Genomic DNA, 15,763 nt, shown 5'->3' on the forward strand with positions numbered 1-15,763 from the left:
GCACTTAGACCAGTGCCTCCCATATAGTAAGTTCATCAATGATAGCTGGTAGTTGTATTATGTGAAGTGTAATATATAATTTATTTATTTATTTTTAAATTTTTATTATTGGTTGTTCAAAACATTACATAGTTCTTGACATATCATATTTCACACATTTGATTCAAGTGGGTTATGAACTCCCATTTTTACCCCGTATACAGATTGCAGAATCATATCAGTTACACATCCACTGTTTTACATATTGCCATACTAGTGTATGTTATATTCTGCTGCCTTCCTATCCTCTACTATCCCCCCCCTCCCCTTCCCTCCCCTCCCATCTTCTCTCTCTACCCCATCTACTGTAATTCATTTCTCTCCCTTTTTTTTTTTTAATTCATTCATTCTTATACAGAATCAGGTGCACAAATATACATACACTTGGTTTTCTGGGGCAAAGACTTCTGTGGATATCATTTATCTCTTTTCTCTTTTTGTTTTTGTGATGCTGGGGATTGAACCCAGGGCCCCACACGTGCTAGGAAAGCACTCTACCACTGACATACATCCCTAACCTTTAAAATATATATATATATATATATTTATTTATTTATTTATTTGTTTGTTTGTTTGTTTGTTTGTTTTCCCCCTTTAAATTTTAAGGCAGGTTTTCACCAAGTTGCCCTGGCTGGCTCTGGAATTACAATCCTCTTGTATCAGCCTCCCAAGTAGCTGGGATTACAGTCATGTTTAGCCTATTTTCTTTGAGTTTGCATTGGGAATATTAAGTGATACACAGTCTTCTTGATCCAGAAGGGCAAGAAGAACTTAGAAAAGCTGTAGCTGGAAAAGGAACATCTGAGTGGGAATCTATGCACCCTGCTGTGAAAAGCAGTCTTAAATATTACTTGGGATTGCTTCTTAGTCTGACTTTGAAAATATCATCTTAATGTGTTCTTGTAGACTTTTCCTTGCCTTGTAGTAAGCTGTCAATGTATATTTGTTAAACAATTAGATATTCTTTTTTAAAAAAATATTTTTTAGTTGTAGATGGAACAACATCTTTGTTTTTATTTGTTTATTTTTATGTGGTGCTGGGGATGGAACCCAGGGCCTCACGCATGCAAGGCAAGTGCTCTACCACTGAGCTACAACTCCAGCCCAACAATTAGATAATATTGAATACCTGCTGAAGTTCTAAATGTTGGATACTTAAAGAAATTTAAAATATGAACCTTGACTCTAAAGAGCTCAGTTCAGATAGAAAAATGAGGCTTAAATATGGTGATATCTGATAATAGGTTATACATGCTCAATATTTTACTCACCTTTCTTGGTACTGAGTACCACAGCCATCCAGAGGTGGCTGGCATGGCCAGAAAGGTCTAAAGGAAGAAGTGGGACTTTATCTGGACCTGGAAGAGACTCTATGTTAGATAATCCAAGAAGAGGAGGATATATCCCAGGTGGGAGAAAAGTGAATATTGGCAGAGATGTGAAAGATATGTTTGGAAACAATGTGATCAGAATGCTTGTGGTTAAGTCAGGTGGGGAAAAGTCTAGAGATAAATTTGGAAGAATATTGTAAATTGCCTCAGGTCAGAGGATAGGTCTTTTGTCTTTTTCAGCTACCTAAAACATAGTGAATAAAAGCCAGAACTAAATTTCATAGGGTTGTAGAGGGCTGTGAATATGAAAACTAAAGAACTGGACTTGATCTTCTGGTTGGTTGGGAGTCAATAAAGGATTCTGAATAGAAGGGTGATGTAGACCAAGCGGTGATTTAGGAAGATTCGTTTTTTACGGGCTGTTTGATCTACTTGCCATTGCTTCAGCTATCAAATTGGTATTTCAATTCTGACTGCTGTTTTGAACTCTATACTTAAGATCCCAACTGTCGGGCAGGGGATGTGGCTCAAGCGGTAGTGTGCTCGCCTGGCATGCGTGCGGCCCGGGTTCGATTCTCAGCACCACATACAAACAAAGATGTTGTGTCCGCCAATAACTAAAAAAATAAATATTAACAAAATTCTCTCTCTCTCTTTCTCTCTCTCACTCTCTCACTCTCTCTTTAAAAAAAAAAAAAAGATCCCAACTGTCTGCAAGAAGATCTCGATAGCACATCCTTGTCCTTACCGATAGCACATCCTTGTCCTTACCGCATCAAATCAATGCCTCCTATTTTCATTATCTCAAGCTACTTCTCTCCTTCCACTCTCTCTGCCTAGAAACATTAAACTTATCTTGAACTTTCCCTTTCCTTATCCCAACTACACCTAGTCAATAGGGGTCTGCCTGTACCTTTTCATGCAGATCTGTTTACCCTCTTGTCTTTCCTGTTGCCTCTGCCCTAGTTTAGGTTCATAGATTTCTTTCTTGGTCTATCACAGTAGACTTCTAACTGGTTCCAGTTAGTTAGTGGCTTTGGTATAGTCTGGCTTTTCTTCGGTTCAGTGCTAGGTCAGTCTTGCAAAGCATACTGATTTAGAAAATTTAATTGTTGTGCTTGTTTTGGCAGCACATATACTAAAATTGGAATGATACAGAGAAAATTTCATTGTCATCTCTTTGTCTACTTAAGTACATAGTCTTTACTCCAGCTCCCTGGGTTCTCTGTGCTTTGACCTCAGCTAGCTGACCTTGCTACCCTACTTTTTCATTACATTACTAACATTCCTATTACATTTATATTTTGTGAAACCCATCCTGTGTACTCCAAATCACTGCTTGTTCTTTTATCTTGTTTGGAATTCCTTAATCCCTTTTGGGCTGCCAAAATCCTATTGTAATTCAAGGTTTAACTCAAACACTATGCGTTCCATGAACTCTTATATCTCTGTCAGAATTAATCAATTATGTGTATCAGTATTATTTTGTGCAATGTGTCTGATATCTTACTTTCTTGGTGTTATTAATTATTTACATGTTGGTCTCTGCACTAATTGTAAACTTTATGAGGTCATAGAACAGGCCTGTTCCATCACTATATTTCCCTTTAGATTTCCAAGTAGTAGGTACTTCTGGATTTCTTGAAAAACTTGTGATTTTTCTGTGGCCCACAGGGAAACAAGCAGAAACTCTTCTCTCATTTGTTTTTTGGATAATTTATGATGCACAAGGAACTATGTTCATCATTCATCATTCCTATACGTTGGATCAGAACATAGAACTTTGTACCTCAGTGCAAGCTTTCATTTTATGCCAAGACTATTCGCAAGTTGTTCTTCTTAGAGTAGGACAGAAACAAGTAAACAGTGATCCCTGGGATAATCACCTAAACAGTCTAGGAGATTGGAAAAGCTCCTGGAGGAAATCATAGTTAAATTGAATGCTGGAGAATGAGTAGTCAAAGAGGGGAGCTGTATTCCATGCAGAGGGAACAGTATGTGCAAAGGCAGGCATAGAAAGCACAGGAAACTCCATTTAGGGAAAAAATTTTTAACAAGGTTGGAAGTTAGTTTTCACCCAAGAGTGGAGAGGAGTGAGTTGCAGGCAGGAATCATAATGACTCTTATATCCCAAGTTGAATGGAGGTATCAGGCTTTGGCATTGGGTAGATTTGAGCTCAAATTAGACTCTTTATCTTGTGATCTCTGGCAAGATGCTTACCCTCTCTGGACTTCATCTTTCTAATAAATTAATACCTATCTTATAGGACTATTGATCATTAGAAAGAATATATGTAAGGTGCTTAGCACCTAAGTGCTAACTTAGGTACTTCGTAGATGCTAACTACTAATGTTATTAGGAGAATAAAGATTCACTGGAGATTTTTAAGGTAGAGAGTAACAAGATTAGTTTTTCCAGAAATATTGTTGGCAGTATTGAGAAGGGTACATTAGAGCAGGGGAAAGAAACATTTAGAAACAAAAAGAGTTCAATTTTTTTCTTCACCCATATTCCCTCTTTCTCTCTTTCCTTTTCTTCCTTTCTTTTCTTTTTCTTTTGTTTTTAAAGATGGTGGGGATTGAATCCAGAGTGCTAGGTAAGCACTCTACCCCTGAGCTTTATCCCCTGAGTTTTTGTTTTCTTAAAACAAAAGCTTTGTAATAATACATGCCATTTTAAGTCTCTCTTTTCCTGATCCTTCTACTCTAAAAGGCTCCTGACAGGGCTCTTAGAAAGGTTTTTGTTTTGTTTTTAATGGTGTTAAGGATTGAACCCAGGGCTTTGCACTCTATATGGAGCTTCACTTTTAGCCCAAGAGGTTGTTTTTAGAGAAAGTGAGTTTGAGTAGCCAGGCGTGGTGCACGCCTGTAATCCTAGCTTCTTGGGAAGCTGAGGCAGGAAGGTCAGAAGTTCACAGCCAACCTCAGCAAAACAAGGTGCTAAGCAACTCAGTGAGACCCCTGTCTCTAAATAAAATAAAAAATAGGGCTGTGGATGTGGCTCAGTGGTTAAGTGCCCCTGAGTTCAATCCCTGGTACCCCCTCCTCGCCAGAACAAAGAGAGAGAGAGAAAAAAAAAAAGAAAAGTTGAGTTTGAGACAAACCCAACATTTTAGAGGTAATTTTATGAGAGTGGTGTTTGGCCCTGAGCTGAAGGGATGGATTTGAGAATTATCAGCCTGTAGGTTATAGTTGAAACCATGGGAGTAGATTCAACCATTCTAGGAGAAGGTAGAGGCCAGGCATTCCTTTCTTGGTGGTTTTTTTGTTTTGTTTTGTTTTTAAAGTTCCAGATTTCTTCTTCTTCTTCTCCCATAACACCAAAACTTTGCATATAATTTTAGGTGATTTATGAATGTCCCTCTTCAAGCCCATCCGCAAAGTCTTGGTTCTTGGGTCCATTATTTAATAAACTAATACAGAATAAGAAGAAAAGAGGTTTAAGGATGAGTAAACATTTCAGGAGAGGGCAGAAGAGAGGGAACAACCAAAAAAGCAGGAAAACTAAGGTAGAACAGAGTATCAGATTCAAAAAGGAGAATGTTTAAAAGATGAAGGAATGATCTCTTCAGCCATAGAGAATTAACGTGAGATGGATCACTTTAATTGCCACTAGGTTAGGTGACTGTGGAAAGAGCACTTACAGTGAATTTGTGGGGCTAGAAGCCATAGCCCCATGGGTGAATAGGAGGCAAGAAGTAGAGTCTGAGCATTGTCATTACACTTGCTCAGGAAGCCTGGGAGAGAGAACTGATGGAGAGGGAGAAATTGAAAATATACAGGTCAGTGGATACTTTTTGGATTAATGTTTCTGAAGAGAAGGGAATGGTGGGTTCCATGTGGTAGGTGGGAGGACAGACTTAGGTTATAGGGAGAGACAAATCTTCAAGTAAAATCAAAATAAAGAAAATTAGAGTAGTTATTTGTGGCCCAGAGTCTGGAGACCTATTGTGGTAGTTTTAATAAGGTTGGAAACAAGTATTAAATCTTCTAATTAAAGGCTTATAATTTGGTAACCATTAAATGATTGATAAGCCATCAGTGCCTCAAGTATTAGATCTAAGAATTTCTCAGTGGAATAGTGGGGCTCTTCGTTATCATTTCATAACCTTTTGTGGTGAAGAGAACAAGAAACGTTAAAAGAAATTTCACCTTTTCTTTGACTGTTTTCCTCTCACATGAGAGTACTTTCTGTAAGTCCTACCTTCAGTGTTAGGTGGGGGGATCTTAGCTGGGACTGGAATTGTATTAGTCTGACAAACCTAAAATTTATTAAATAGTTTGAAAGTCTGAACTGTTTGGCTCATTCTGAAGATGTGTATAATAGGTAAAGTTGCTTCTTGGTTTTCCTAGTGAAATTCCTTGATAAAATTTTTAAAACATTTTTTGGGGCAGGGGGTACTGGGATAGAATCCCAGGATGCTTTACCACTGAGCTACATCCACAGCCCTTTTTTATTTTTTATTTTGAGAGAAGGTATATACTAGGTTGCTTAGGGCCTTACTAAGTTGTTGAACTTGCTATCTTCCTGCCTCAGCCTCCTGGGATTACAGGTTTTTGTGCCACCACACCTGGCTTGCTAAAACATTAAAATGTAAAACTTCAGACCCTCTAATATCCTCTGTCATAATGTATAAATCAGAAAAGAGCTATCATGTTATTGTTGGGCTTGTCAATGTAGGATCCTAAGAAAGGATCCTGTAGCTTTTCAGGGCAAAAGAGTTCTATAAAATCCTTTTCTAAAGAATTTACAGCTCAGTTCTAGGAATCTAGCTCATCTTGAGAAGGGCTTGCAATCATGTTGCCTTTAATAAATATATTTAGAAAAAGTACTTTGATCCTTTTCTTTCCAAATTGAAAGTTATTTAGCTTTAGGAAGCATGACTGATGTAAGACCTTGAGGCTCTCTAGAGCATTATCTTCATGGAATGATGGAACGACTTGGTAGATGATCAGGAAAGGATTCAATTTGTCACTCATATCTTCAGGTCATAACAAAGAAGGCCATGGACTAAAAAGAAATCAAATGAATTCTACCTCTTAAAAATACCAACTAGTTTAAAAGAAAATCTGTTAACTGGTTTCTTTTCCATCTGTGAATTGTTTGATCTGTTACAAAAAATACCTATAATTGTTATAGAACAAACAACACGCCCCATCTCCTCTGTGGGGATGAGCCCAGGTCCTCAGAGTGCTACACTAGCACTCTACTACTGAGCTACAACCCCAGCCGCTATAGGAGAAATTCTAAGAAAAAAAGCAAAAAAGAATACTGTGTCTTTAGAGAGAGAATTTTGTAAAACTAGAATAAGACAGTTCTTGGTTATGTGGGTAATTAGTATAATGAAGCAGAGTGGGTCAGGTATTGTGAAAATGTTGGGCATAAAACTTGGAGTTAGCTCTGATTTTTCCATCATGGCTGAAAGTTCTAGCACACAACTGATATTTATTGGGGCCTTAGGGGTTTTACATATCAAACTGGATTATTTTAAGTGATTCAGGTCCAATTTTATTTTGTGTGTTTCTTTAGCCAATCTTTTAATCATGTGTCGGCCAACAGGAAGGTTTTTGTTTGTTTATTAAGTTCTTTCTGTGTCAAACTTTAGCTGTTAGAAGTTGTGGGAGACACAAAAAAGTAAAGCATGGCCTCTTTCTTCAAGGAGTTAATGATCTCATTAGTGATATAAGAATAAGCATATTAAAAGCTCAGAAGTCTAATTATATAAGTGCTGAATGAGTGATTAGCACAGTAAATATCATAAAAAAATTGAAGGACAAAGAGACTATTGGGAACTGAAGTAGTTGGGAAATGCAGCCAAAGTAATTTTTCTCAAATACAAATCTGACCTCTTATTCTGCTATTTAAAACCTTTCAGTTCTTCCTCTTATGTATAGGATACAGTTTGGGCTCCTTATCTAGACATAAAAGGTCAACATTTGGCTCATGTCATCCTACCTAGTTTTGAGTCTCATCAACTACTTAATATCTCCACTTCAACCGTCCTTACTTCTGTGCAGTTTTCTGAACATAGCTCTTTGTCTCCATGAATTTGTATTATATGTAATTTCATGAAGTAATTTTATCCTTTTTATCCTTGCCCTTCTTTTTCTGGTTAACTTTTTTGGGAGGGGGGTACCAGGGATTTAACTTAGGGGACATTAACCGTTGAGCCACATCCCTGGCCATTTGTTTATTTTTTATTTTTTATTGTGAGACAGGGTCTCCCTAAGTTGCAATCCTCCTGCCTCTACCTCCTGAGATTCCTGGATAATCATTTTTTATGATTAGAGTAACTCCTAGGAAACTTTCACTAGCTCTTTTCACTAGTCATTTCTCTTTCCTACTCAGGTACGCCAAACCACTTCTCTTAGGTTTGAACACTCTGTGCTTACCTATTATAATACTTATCAAGTGGCATTGAAGCATTTCTTTCCTTTGTTATACTTATCATCTCTTTTGAAAGATAGAAATTATGACGTAATATTTCTGTAACCAGAGTCTAAGGGAACTATCTTCAGTCTACCAGTCTTCCAGCTGAGCTATTTTTGTCAATTCTTGGGATCTTTTGTAATAAAGATTTATCCAAAGGATAAATGAAGGAATGAAGAAGTTGGATAAGTAGCATTGGGAGAGGTAGGGAGGAAGAGAAATAACATGTCATGCATGGAAAATAAATAGTGTGAGGGGCTGGGGATGTGGCTCAAGTGTTAGCGTGCTTGCCTGACATGCGTGCGCCCCGGGTTCGATCCTCAGCACCACATACCAACAAAGATGTTGTGCCCGCCGAGAACTAAAAAATAAATATTAAAAATTCTCTTTCTCACTCTCTCTCCTCTCTCACTCTCTTTTAAAAAAAAAATGAAAAAAAATAAATAGTGTGAGTGTCCAGTATTTAGATGAGACTATTGCAAGCTGGTTCTGATTCAGTCTGGAGTTGAAATGGGCCTGAAAAGGATTATGATGAAATCAGATAACTTAATCAGCATCTAAAAAGATAAAAATAGGTTGGCATGATTGGTTAAATCTAATAAGAATCTTGGATTCAAATACTTGAAAACCTATTAAGTGAAAAATAATTAGACTTAAAGTCCTAACAGTCTCAAATGAGAGCCAGTAGGTAAAATTTATAAGGAAGACGATTATGCCACTTTATAAAACTAATAAATTGGTATATTGCTTTACAAGGTAGTAGATTCTCCACTATCTCAAGAATTTTATAGATAAATGTAAGATTTGAACAGACCTTTCAACCCAGAATGCAAGATTCTTTGTTGTTGAAGGGATTCATGTTATCAGAAAGAAATTAAACTGGATAATTTGTAATGTCCATCTCATATTTCTGTGGTCCATAGTAGGAAGAGAATTGTTCCTTGCATAACAGTGAAGGATTCAAAGTAAAGATAAAAAACCAAAGACAAAATTGAGGAAGTGCTTACCGATTGGTTACAAACTCAGAAAAATAGTTGGATAAGTGAATTCACCGGGGTTGGAGAGAGTGTGTTGGCGCTGTTTGGAAATGGTGCTATGTGCCTTTTAACTAGGGAATCTGTAAGAAGAGAATGACTGGGCAGTAGGGAGAAAGAACCTCGCTAAAGTTTGTGTGAATAACCAGTAAACCAGATTTATATACTGCTGCATATTTCTTCTGAAATGTTCTCTGACTTGGGAAAGAAATGAAAGAATCAAGCAATGGCGGTAATTCAAGTTTGAAGGTTGTTATCATGAACATGAGAGCTCCTGGTGAGAGCAGCTTTGAGTGGCTAGCCATGCTGTCTAGCACAGACTGGATAACCACAGAAGTTTTCAAAGAAGGGTAGAGTAAGGATGGAGTGACTGAAGATGAGAACAGGGGAATAAGAGATTGATAAAGGCAACTGTTGCTTAATAGTTATGTTTGGAGAAGGAATAAAGGCTTAGAGCATGGCAGTGTGGTGGCTGGATGTGAATTACAGATCAAATTCAGTATAGCCATGTATGCTTGGATGCATTGTCAGCCTGTGTGTGATGTTTATATGGAAATAAAAAATGTAAAACAAGTCGTCAAGGAAGGTTAAGGTGGATTTCCTGTATAGAAGGGGATTGGCAAGAGGAAGTGACCAACGACACCAAGGGTGATTTGAACAACATGATATAGGGGATGGTGTGAGTTTCACATAAGTAGAAAAGGAACAGGGCTAATGGCTCAGTGTTCTGAAAGTGGCTCTGGGGAATTGGGGTGGGAGAAAATGAGTCCTTAGCAGGACAGCCTCTGTGGAGCAGTCATTGTCAAATATTGACAGTCATATTTTTATTAAAGAGGTGAAAAAATGAGAAAGGGGGAGTTTGCCTCTGTAAGACTTATGAGAAGAGTCAATATAATCAGAGAAATGATAAATTATGATATAATGGTGTATTAAGAATTGTAATGCAAAAATAAATAAATAAATATTACAACCCCCCCCCCAAAAAAAAAGAAGAAGAAAGGGAGGGAAGAGATGGGCAAGGAAAAGTTGGCTGCTTGTAGTGGTTGGTGAGGGAAGTGGAATGGAGGAAGTACTGGGGTAGGGGAGAGAGGCAGTACAGTCTTGCTCAGGCAGATTGATGTATGACAAGGAAGATTTTTTTTTTGTACTGGGGATTGAGCTCAGGAGCACTTAACCACTGAGCCACTTCACCACTGAGCCGCATCCCCAGCCCTTCTTTGTATTTCATTTACAGACAGGGTCTCACTAAGCTGTTAAGTGCCTTGCTAAGTTGCTGAGGCTGGCTTTGAACTTGTGATCCTTCTGCCTCAGCCTCCTGAGTCGCTGGGATTACAGGCATGTGCCCCTAAACATGGCTGAAGAGTAAAATTTAACCACTGCAGTGTAATATCCCACTCCACCCCTTCTTTTGGTGGTATTCACAGCTTTGGCCTTCTGGGACTTATTGAGGAAATCAGGGAATCATTCTGTTCCCTGCTCAAGTGGATTTTGAGATAAGTGATTCTGTCTAAAATCAATAACATGGTCAGGACCAAAGAGGAAGGCCAAGCACTCCTAATAAGAAGGCACCATCTCATGGTTCTGTAGGTAAAGTCAACTCTCTTATGTGGTCCTGGAAGACCAGAGTGTGAGCCAAGCAGGGGTGTGAGAACTTGTTGATTGCATGGTACTAAATCAGTGTCTTTTGTTTGCTTTGCAGATGAGCGGGACCGGGTTCAGAAGAAAACATTCACCAAATGGGTCAATAAGCACTTGATGAAGGTAGGACTCCATGTCTGTATGCTGCCTTAGCACCTCAAACTGTTCTTGAGCATCTATCTTTCTCTCAGATGATTCAGATTGCTCACTGTGTGCTTGGGTCCATGAAGAATCCCTTGTGACAGACTAACTCCCTCCTCCCCTCCCTCCCTCCCTCCATCACCCACCCTCCTTGTCCCCTCCCTCCTTCCCTCCCTCTCTTACTCCCTTCTTCCTCCTTAGTCATAACAGTGTGAGAACAGTAGCATTACATGCTATTACCTCAGAAGACTGTGATGGAGGTTACCAGGTGATGATTCCTGGGATTCTAAGAACACTTTGCTCCTAACTTTAAAAATTATTTTATAAACCCTTTTCTTTATTTTTAAAGCTGATTACTATGTAAGGATGGGACAGAAGGGACTTTGTTTTCTCTCTAAAGTATATAAATCTTAAATGTTCCATTGATGGATTTTTATAAGAATTTTACCACCCTGTAAATCAAGATATAGAACATTCCCAGAATGACTAGAGTTGAGAAGATTTTATTATTAAAATCAAGGCAGAGGGCTGGGGTTGTGGCTCAGTGGTAAAGAGCTTACCTAGCACATATGAGGCACTGGGTTCAATCCTCAGCACCACATAAAAATAAACAAATAAATAAATAAACAAAGTTATAAAAAAAATCAAAGCAGAGACACTGTGGTGGCAGTAGGATCTGAAAATAAAATTTGTGAGTTCTAATAATTCCCACTGCTGGGAAGGGTCAGAAGTGATCTCTTAATTGCCAAATCTAGTGGCCTAATTTTATCTTCCTCTTATTTGATTTCTCTTTAGCACTGGACACTGTTGTCTATCCCTTGAAACCTTCTCTTATATATTGACTTCTAGGACATTGCTTTTTCCTGAATTTTCTCCTCCCTGTGTGAATGCCTTTTTTCTGCTTCTTTCACTGGCTTTCTTCATCTCTGACTTCCATTTGCTGTTCCCCAGAGTCCTAACTTTGACCATTTTCTTGTTTTGTTCTCTATATTCTTAAGCAGTCGCATCTGTTTTAGTCATAGGGATATTTTGATTGCTGGAATGCAAAGAAGCACAAGTCAAAGTGGATATAGGATGATCTCTTAGAATCTGATGTCTAGATGCAATGGGACTTTATGAAACCAAAATTTGCCAGCAGCTTCTCTCTGTCTCTTTTTGGGGGTCCCCTGCATTCATTTCTCTCACTGCTCATTTGTGGTGAGCTGTGATAAGATACATCCCTGAAGTGGCATGGTCCTAAAGGCACAAACAGAAAATCTGATTGGTTGGGGGTTTCTTTTTCTCCTTGGGTCAGTGGTCCTCCTGTAGTTCAGTAAACTCTGGCCCAGGAGATGGTTACATACACTTGTTTAGTGGGCCCTGAAAATAAAAGTCTTTAGACTTAAGTTTCAAACTAAAAGACCTGGATAAAGAGGCAACTAGAGAGCCTTTTCCTGTATTCTTGTCCAATTCAAAGACGTGTGTTTCTCACAGTGTACTTGACACATGCATCTGGATGTTACTCAGGCATACCCTATATTTGACACATCCTAAATTGTTAAATGTTTTCATTCATGTACCTAGATTCCCAAGTTAGAAATGCAGAATCATATTTGATTTAATACTGTCAATAATCTCTCCCTTTTTGCCAAATCTAATCACCATCAACTTGGAAAGATTGCTTACATTGTCTTTCCTTCTCCATATTCATCATCTCTGCTCTTGTCCAGGGCTTCTTTATCTCTTGTCTTGACTATCATAATAGTTTTCTAACTAAGTGTTCTATAATGATAATAGTAGTAATAGTTTATAGAGGGCTTTCTGCAAGTTAGACTTTGTTGTTTTTGGTACCAGGGATTGAATTCAGGGGCACTTAACCACTGAGCCACATCCCCAGCCCTATTTTGTATTTTATTTAGAGACAGGGTCTCACTGAGTTGCTTAATGCCTTGCTGTTGTTGAGGATGGCTTTGAACTCGCGATCCTCCTATCTCAGCCTCCCAAGCTGCTGGGATTACAGGTGTGTACCACCTCGCCTAGCTCAAATCAGATATTTTATACCAAGTCCTTTATGTGAATTATCTCATTTAATACTTCAGTGACCTTCTTCTATAGGTTCTATTAACATCCCCCCTTTTATCTGTGAGGAAAGTGAGGTTGAATACAACTTATTTAAGGCCATGCTGCTAGACAGAGGCACACTGAAATTTACAATTCACACAGCCCAAAGTCTGTAACATGTGTTCTTAACCTGCAATGCCTGGCTCTGCCTACCTTTCCAGGCTCATAGTGCCAAATTCCCCTCATTCCTTAAGCTTTTGCTGAACTATGTGGCATGCTGTTTTATGGCTCTGTATCTTTGTTCAGCTTCTCTCTGCTTGGAATACATTTCCAAAGTCTATTCTGACTGTATAACACTAACTTAACACCTCCTCAAATAGTTTGGTGACCCTACATGTGGGATTCTACTACCCTTTTCTTTGTATACTTATGCATGTTCCTTATGTACCTCTGTTATAGCTTTTTTTTTTTTTTTCCCCCTTTAATGGTGCTAGGGATTGAACCTAGGGCCTTATACATGCTAGGCAAGCACTCAACCAACTGAGCTATATCTCCAGCCCCTGTTATAGCTTTTTATATAAATTATGTCTTTTTGCCAGATTGTAATCAGAAGGCACACATTATATCTTATTTTTATAGTTTCAGGACAAAGAAGGAGGAGAAAGAGGGGAGAAATGTCTGTTCCCCTCTGTAAATTGCTTCAGTAGCTACCAGTTACCTCTAGTTGATGGTACTTAACTCTGTTACTATGCAGAACTCTTCACAACCTGTTTCCCACCTACCTATTCAGTTTTATGTCCAAGTAGATTCTCCTGTGTAGCCTGTGCTCTAGCCAAAGGGACAATTCAATGCTCCTTAAATCTTATGTACTTTCACACCTCTTTGTTTATTTCTCTCTCCTTAGAATTCACTTACCAGCCTCTCCTGCTGGCCATTGTTCATTTACCCTTTAAGGATGAACTCCAGTATAACCTTCCAGAGACTCTGACTTCCATCTCTTAGCCTATTTTAATTGCAATTCCATCTCTGTTCCATGGCATTTGAAGCAATGCTTGTGTGTTCGCCTATCCATCTCCTCTTTTAGAGTGCTTATGGAGGGTTGGGGCAGTATTATACTATTTTCTCTGACAAGTACTAGGCTATGAGAAGTACCCAGTAATTATTTGTTGACTTGAATAAATAACATTTTGATAGTACAATGGATCTGACTTGATCCTTCAATAATCCCAAAGAAGATAAAAACATTGCCGTAATACACATACCTGTATTCCCAGCAGTTTAATAGGCTGAGGCAGGAGGATCTTGAATTCCAAGCTACCCTCAGCAACTTAGTGAGGCCCTCAGCAACTTAGTGAGACTGTCTCAGAATAAAAAGAGCTGGAGATGTGGCGTAGTGGTTAAGCACCCCTGGGTTCAATTCATATATATATATGAGTGTGTGTGTGTGTGTGTGTGTGTGTGTGTGAGAACAGTATAAAATACTTTTATTTATAGTATATACACACACACACACACACGATAAAAGTATTTTATACTCTCAGTTTTCACAACTAAGGAGAGTGAGAATTAGCGAAGTGAAGTGACTTTTCCAAGATCATACAACTAGTGAGGTGTGGAGCTAAAGCTCAATCATGAATCTTCCAATCAGAATCAAAATCAATAGGTCATTCTACTAAACATTCCCCCACTTAACTCTCCTTTCATACCTAACAATTGGAAGAACTGAACTGATCCTGCCTTAAGCTTGTTCCCTAAACATTGTAGTTGAATTCAAATGCTCTGACTTCCTGCTGCTCATTTGTAGCTGGTTCTGCCTGTTGGGCCTCTGCCTCAGTGCTGTGTGTTGACAGGAGGCCCTGGGAAAGGAAAAGCTGGAGGAACACATCATAGCTTTGTTAGAAATTGGAGGCCAGCCAGAGCTTTACTTAAACCCTTGGCTATTTTTCATCTCTTCTCAGGCTGGCAGCCTTACAACTCCAATAATATTTTTTCATTTGGGGAATTTTAGAAAGAGGTTCACTGCTAATCAGAATCATTGCTCTAAGTTGGAATTCTTTGAATTAAGGAAGTGAGAATTAAAGATCAAGATCTGTTTTTTGCAACTTGGGCATCCCTTGCTTGGCTGTCTAGGTATACCCAAATTAATGTTGTGTTTGGCAGAGAGACCAATGTAAGGTTAAAACCAATTAAGCCCCCCAAGTTCTAGATTTAGTTGATCTGGAATCTCTTGAGTTTCTAAATATCCCTTTGGGAAACACCACATCGTGTTCTGGAATAAGTAAATAACTCTTTAATAATTGACAACAGAATTGATTCATTCTTAAAAAAGATTTGTTAAGGATAGAAGCAACTGAAATATATAACAATCTAATTAAGAATGCAAGCCCACAAACCTAAGAATTCTGTTTATCATGGCAGAATCATTAAAAAGAAAAATCTAGAGTTCTAATGAGCTCTTTTAAAGTTATCTGTACTATATTTCTAGGGCCTGGTAGCTGATAAAGAGTGTCTTTAGAGAATGTTAAAAAAAAAAAAAGTTCAAATATGTGCTTCTCAGGAGGAGGAGAAATGCTTTCTTTGATTAGTTCCTGTTGACTTAAGGGGTTAGTATTTGTAAAGGAAAGGCCAATATTTAACCTAGCAGATGGAATAATCTTTGCATTTTTATTCATATATATAATCTAGAAAGCAGTAGCCTTCCTGGAATTTCAGTTAGAATTCTAGATACACCACCAGAAGTTTTTAAACTCCAAATACTCACTGCCGTTTCCAACTGTTCTCTGTGTATTGTAGGTTTTAGTTGAACAGATGGTAACACTAATGAGTCCACACACTGTTTGCTGTGCAGCCTCTGCCATGGCCACACAGGGTAGTTCACCAATCCCCAAACACTGTATGGACTTTTGCAGCTCTTAGCTTCTTCATGTCAGTGGGAAATGTCAGAAGACCTTGGTAACAGAGTTTAATCAAAGCAACTGACAAAGGGTGCTGGTTAGAGGCTGAGAAAAGGAGGGTTGCTTTTGCTTCCTAAGTGTGGCCCTATGGTGGTGATTCCTGGCTGTCTCTCTGCCTGGCTCTGATTATTCAGGGCTTGGTTTTACTCTAAATGC

General features: G+C 38.5%; 1 protein-coding gene across 16 annotated transcripts in view; it reads left to right on the top strand.

The window, feature by feature from the left end:
- Positions 1-15,763, top strand: part of LOC101963192 (microtubule actin crosslinking factor 1) — a 347,556-nt gene that overhangs the window by 118,769 nt on the left and 213,024 nt on the right. For all 16 annotated transcript variants that reach the window (XM_078025963.1, XM_078025971.1, XM_078025962.1 and 13 more), the window contains one exon: positions 10,534-10,595. In XM_078025963.1, the coding sequence (XP_077882089.1) occupies positions 10,534-10,595 (62 nt within the window). The remainder of the gene's footprint in view (positions 1-10,533; positions 10,596-15,763) is intronic.

Source organism: Ictidomys tridecemlineatus, chromosome 11 (assembly GCF_052094955.1).
Source record: "Ictidomys tridecemlineatus isolate mIctTri1 chromosome 11, mIctTri1.hap1, whole genome shotgun sequence".
Lineage (NCBI taxonomy): Eukaryota > Metazoa > Chordata > Mammalia > Rodentia > Sciuridae > Ictidomys > Ictidomys tridecemlineatus.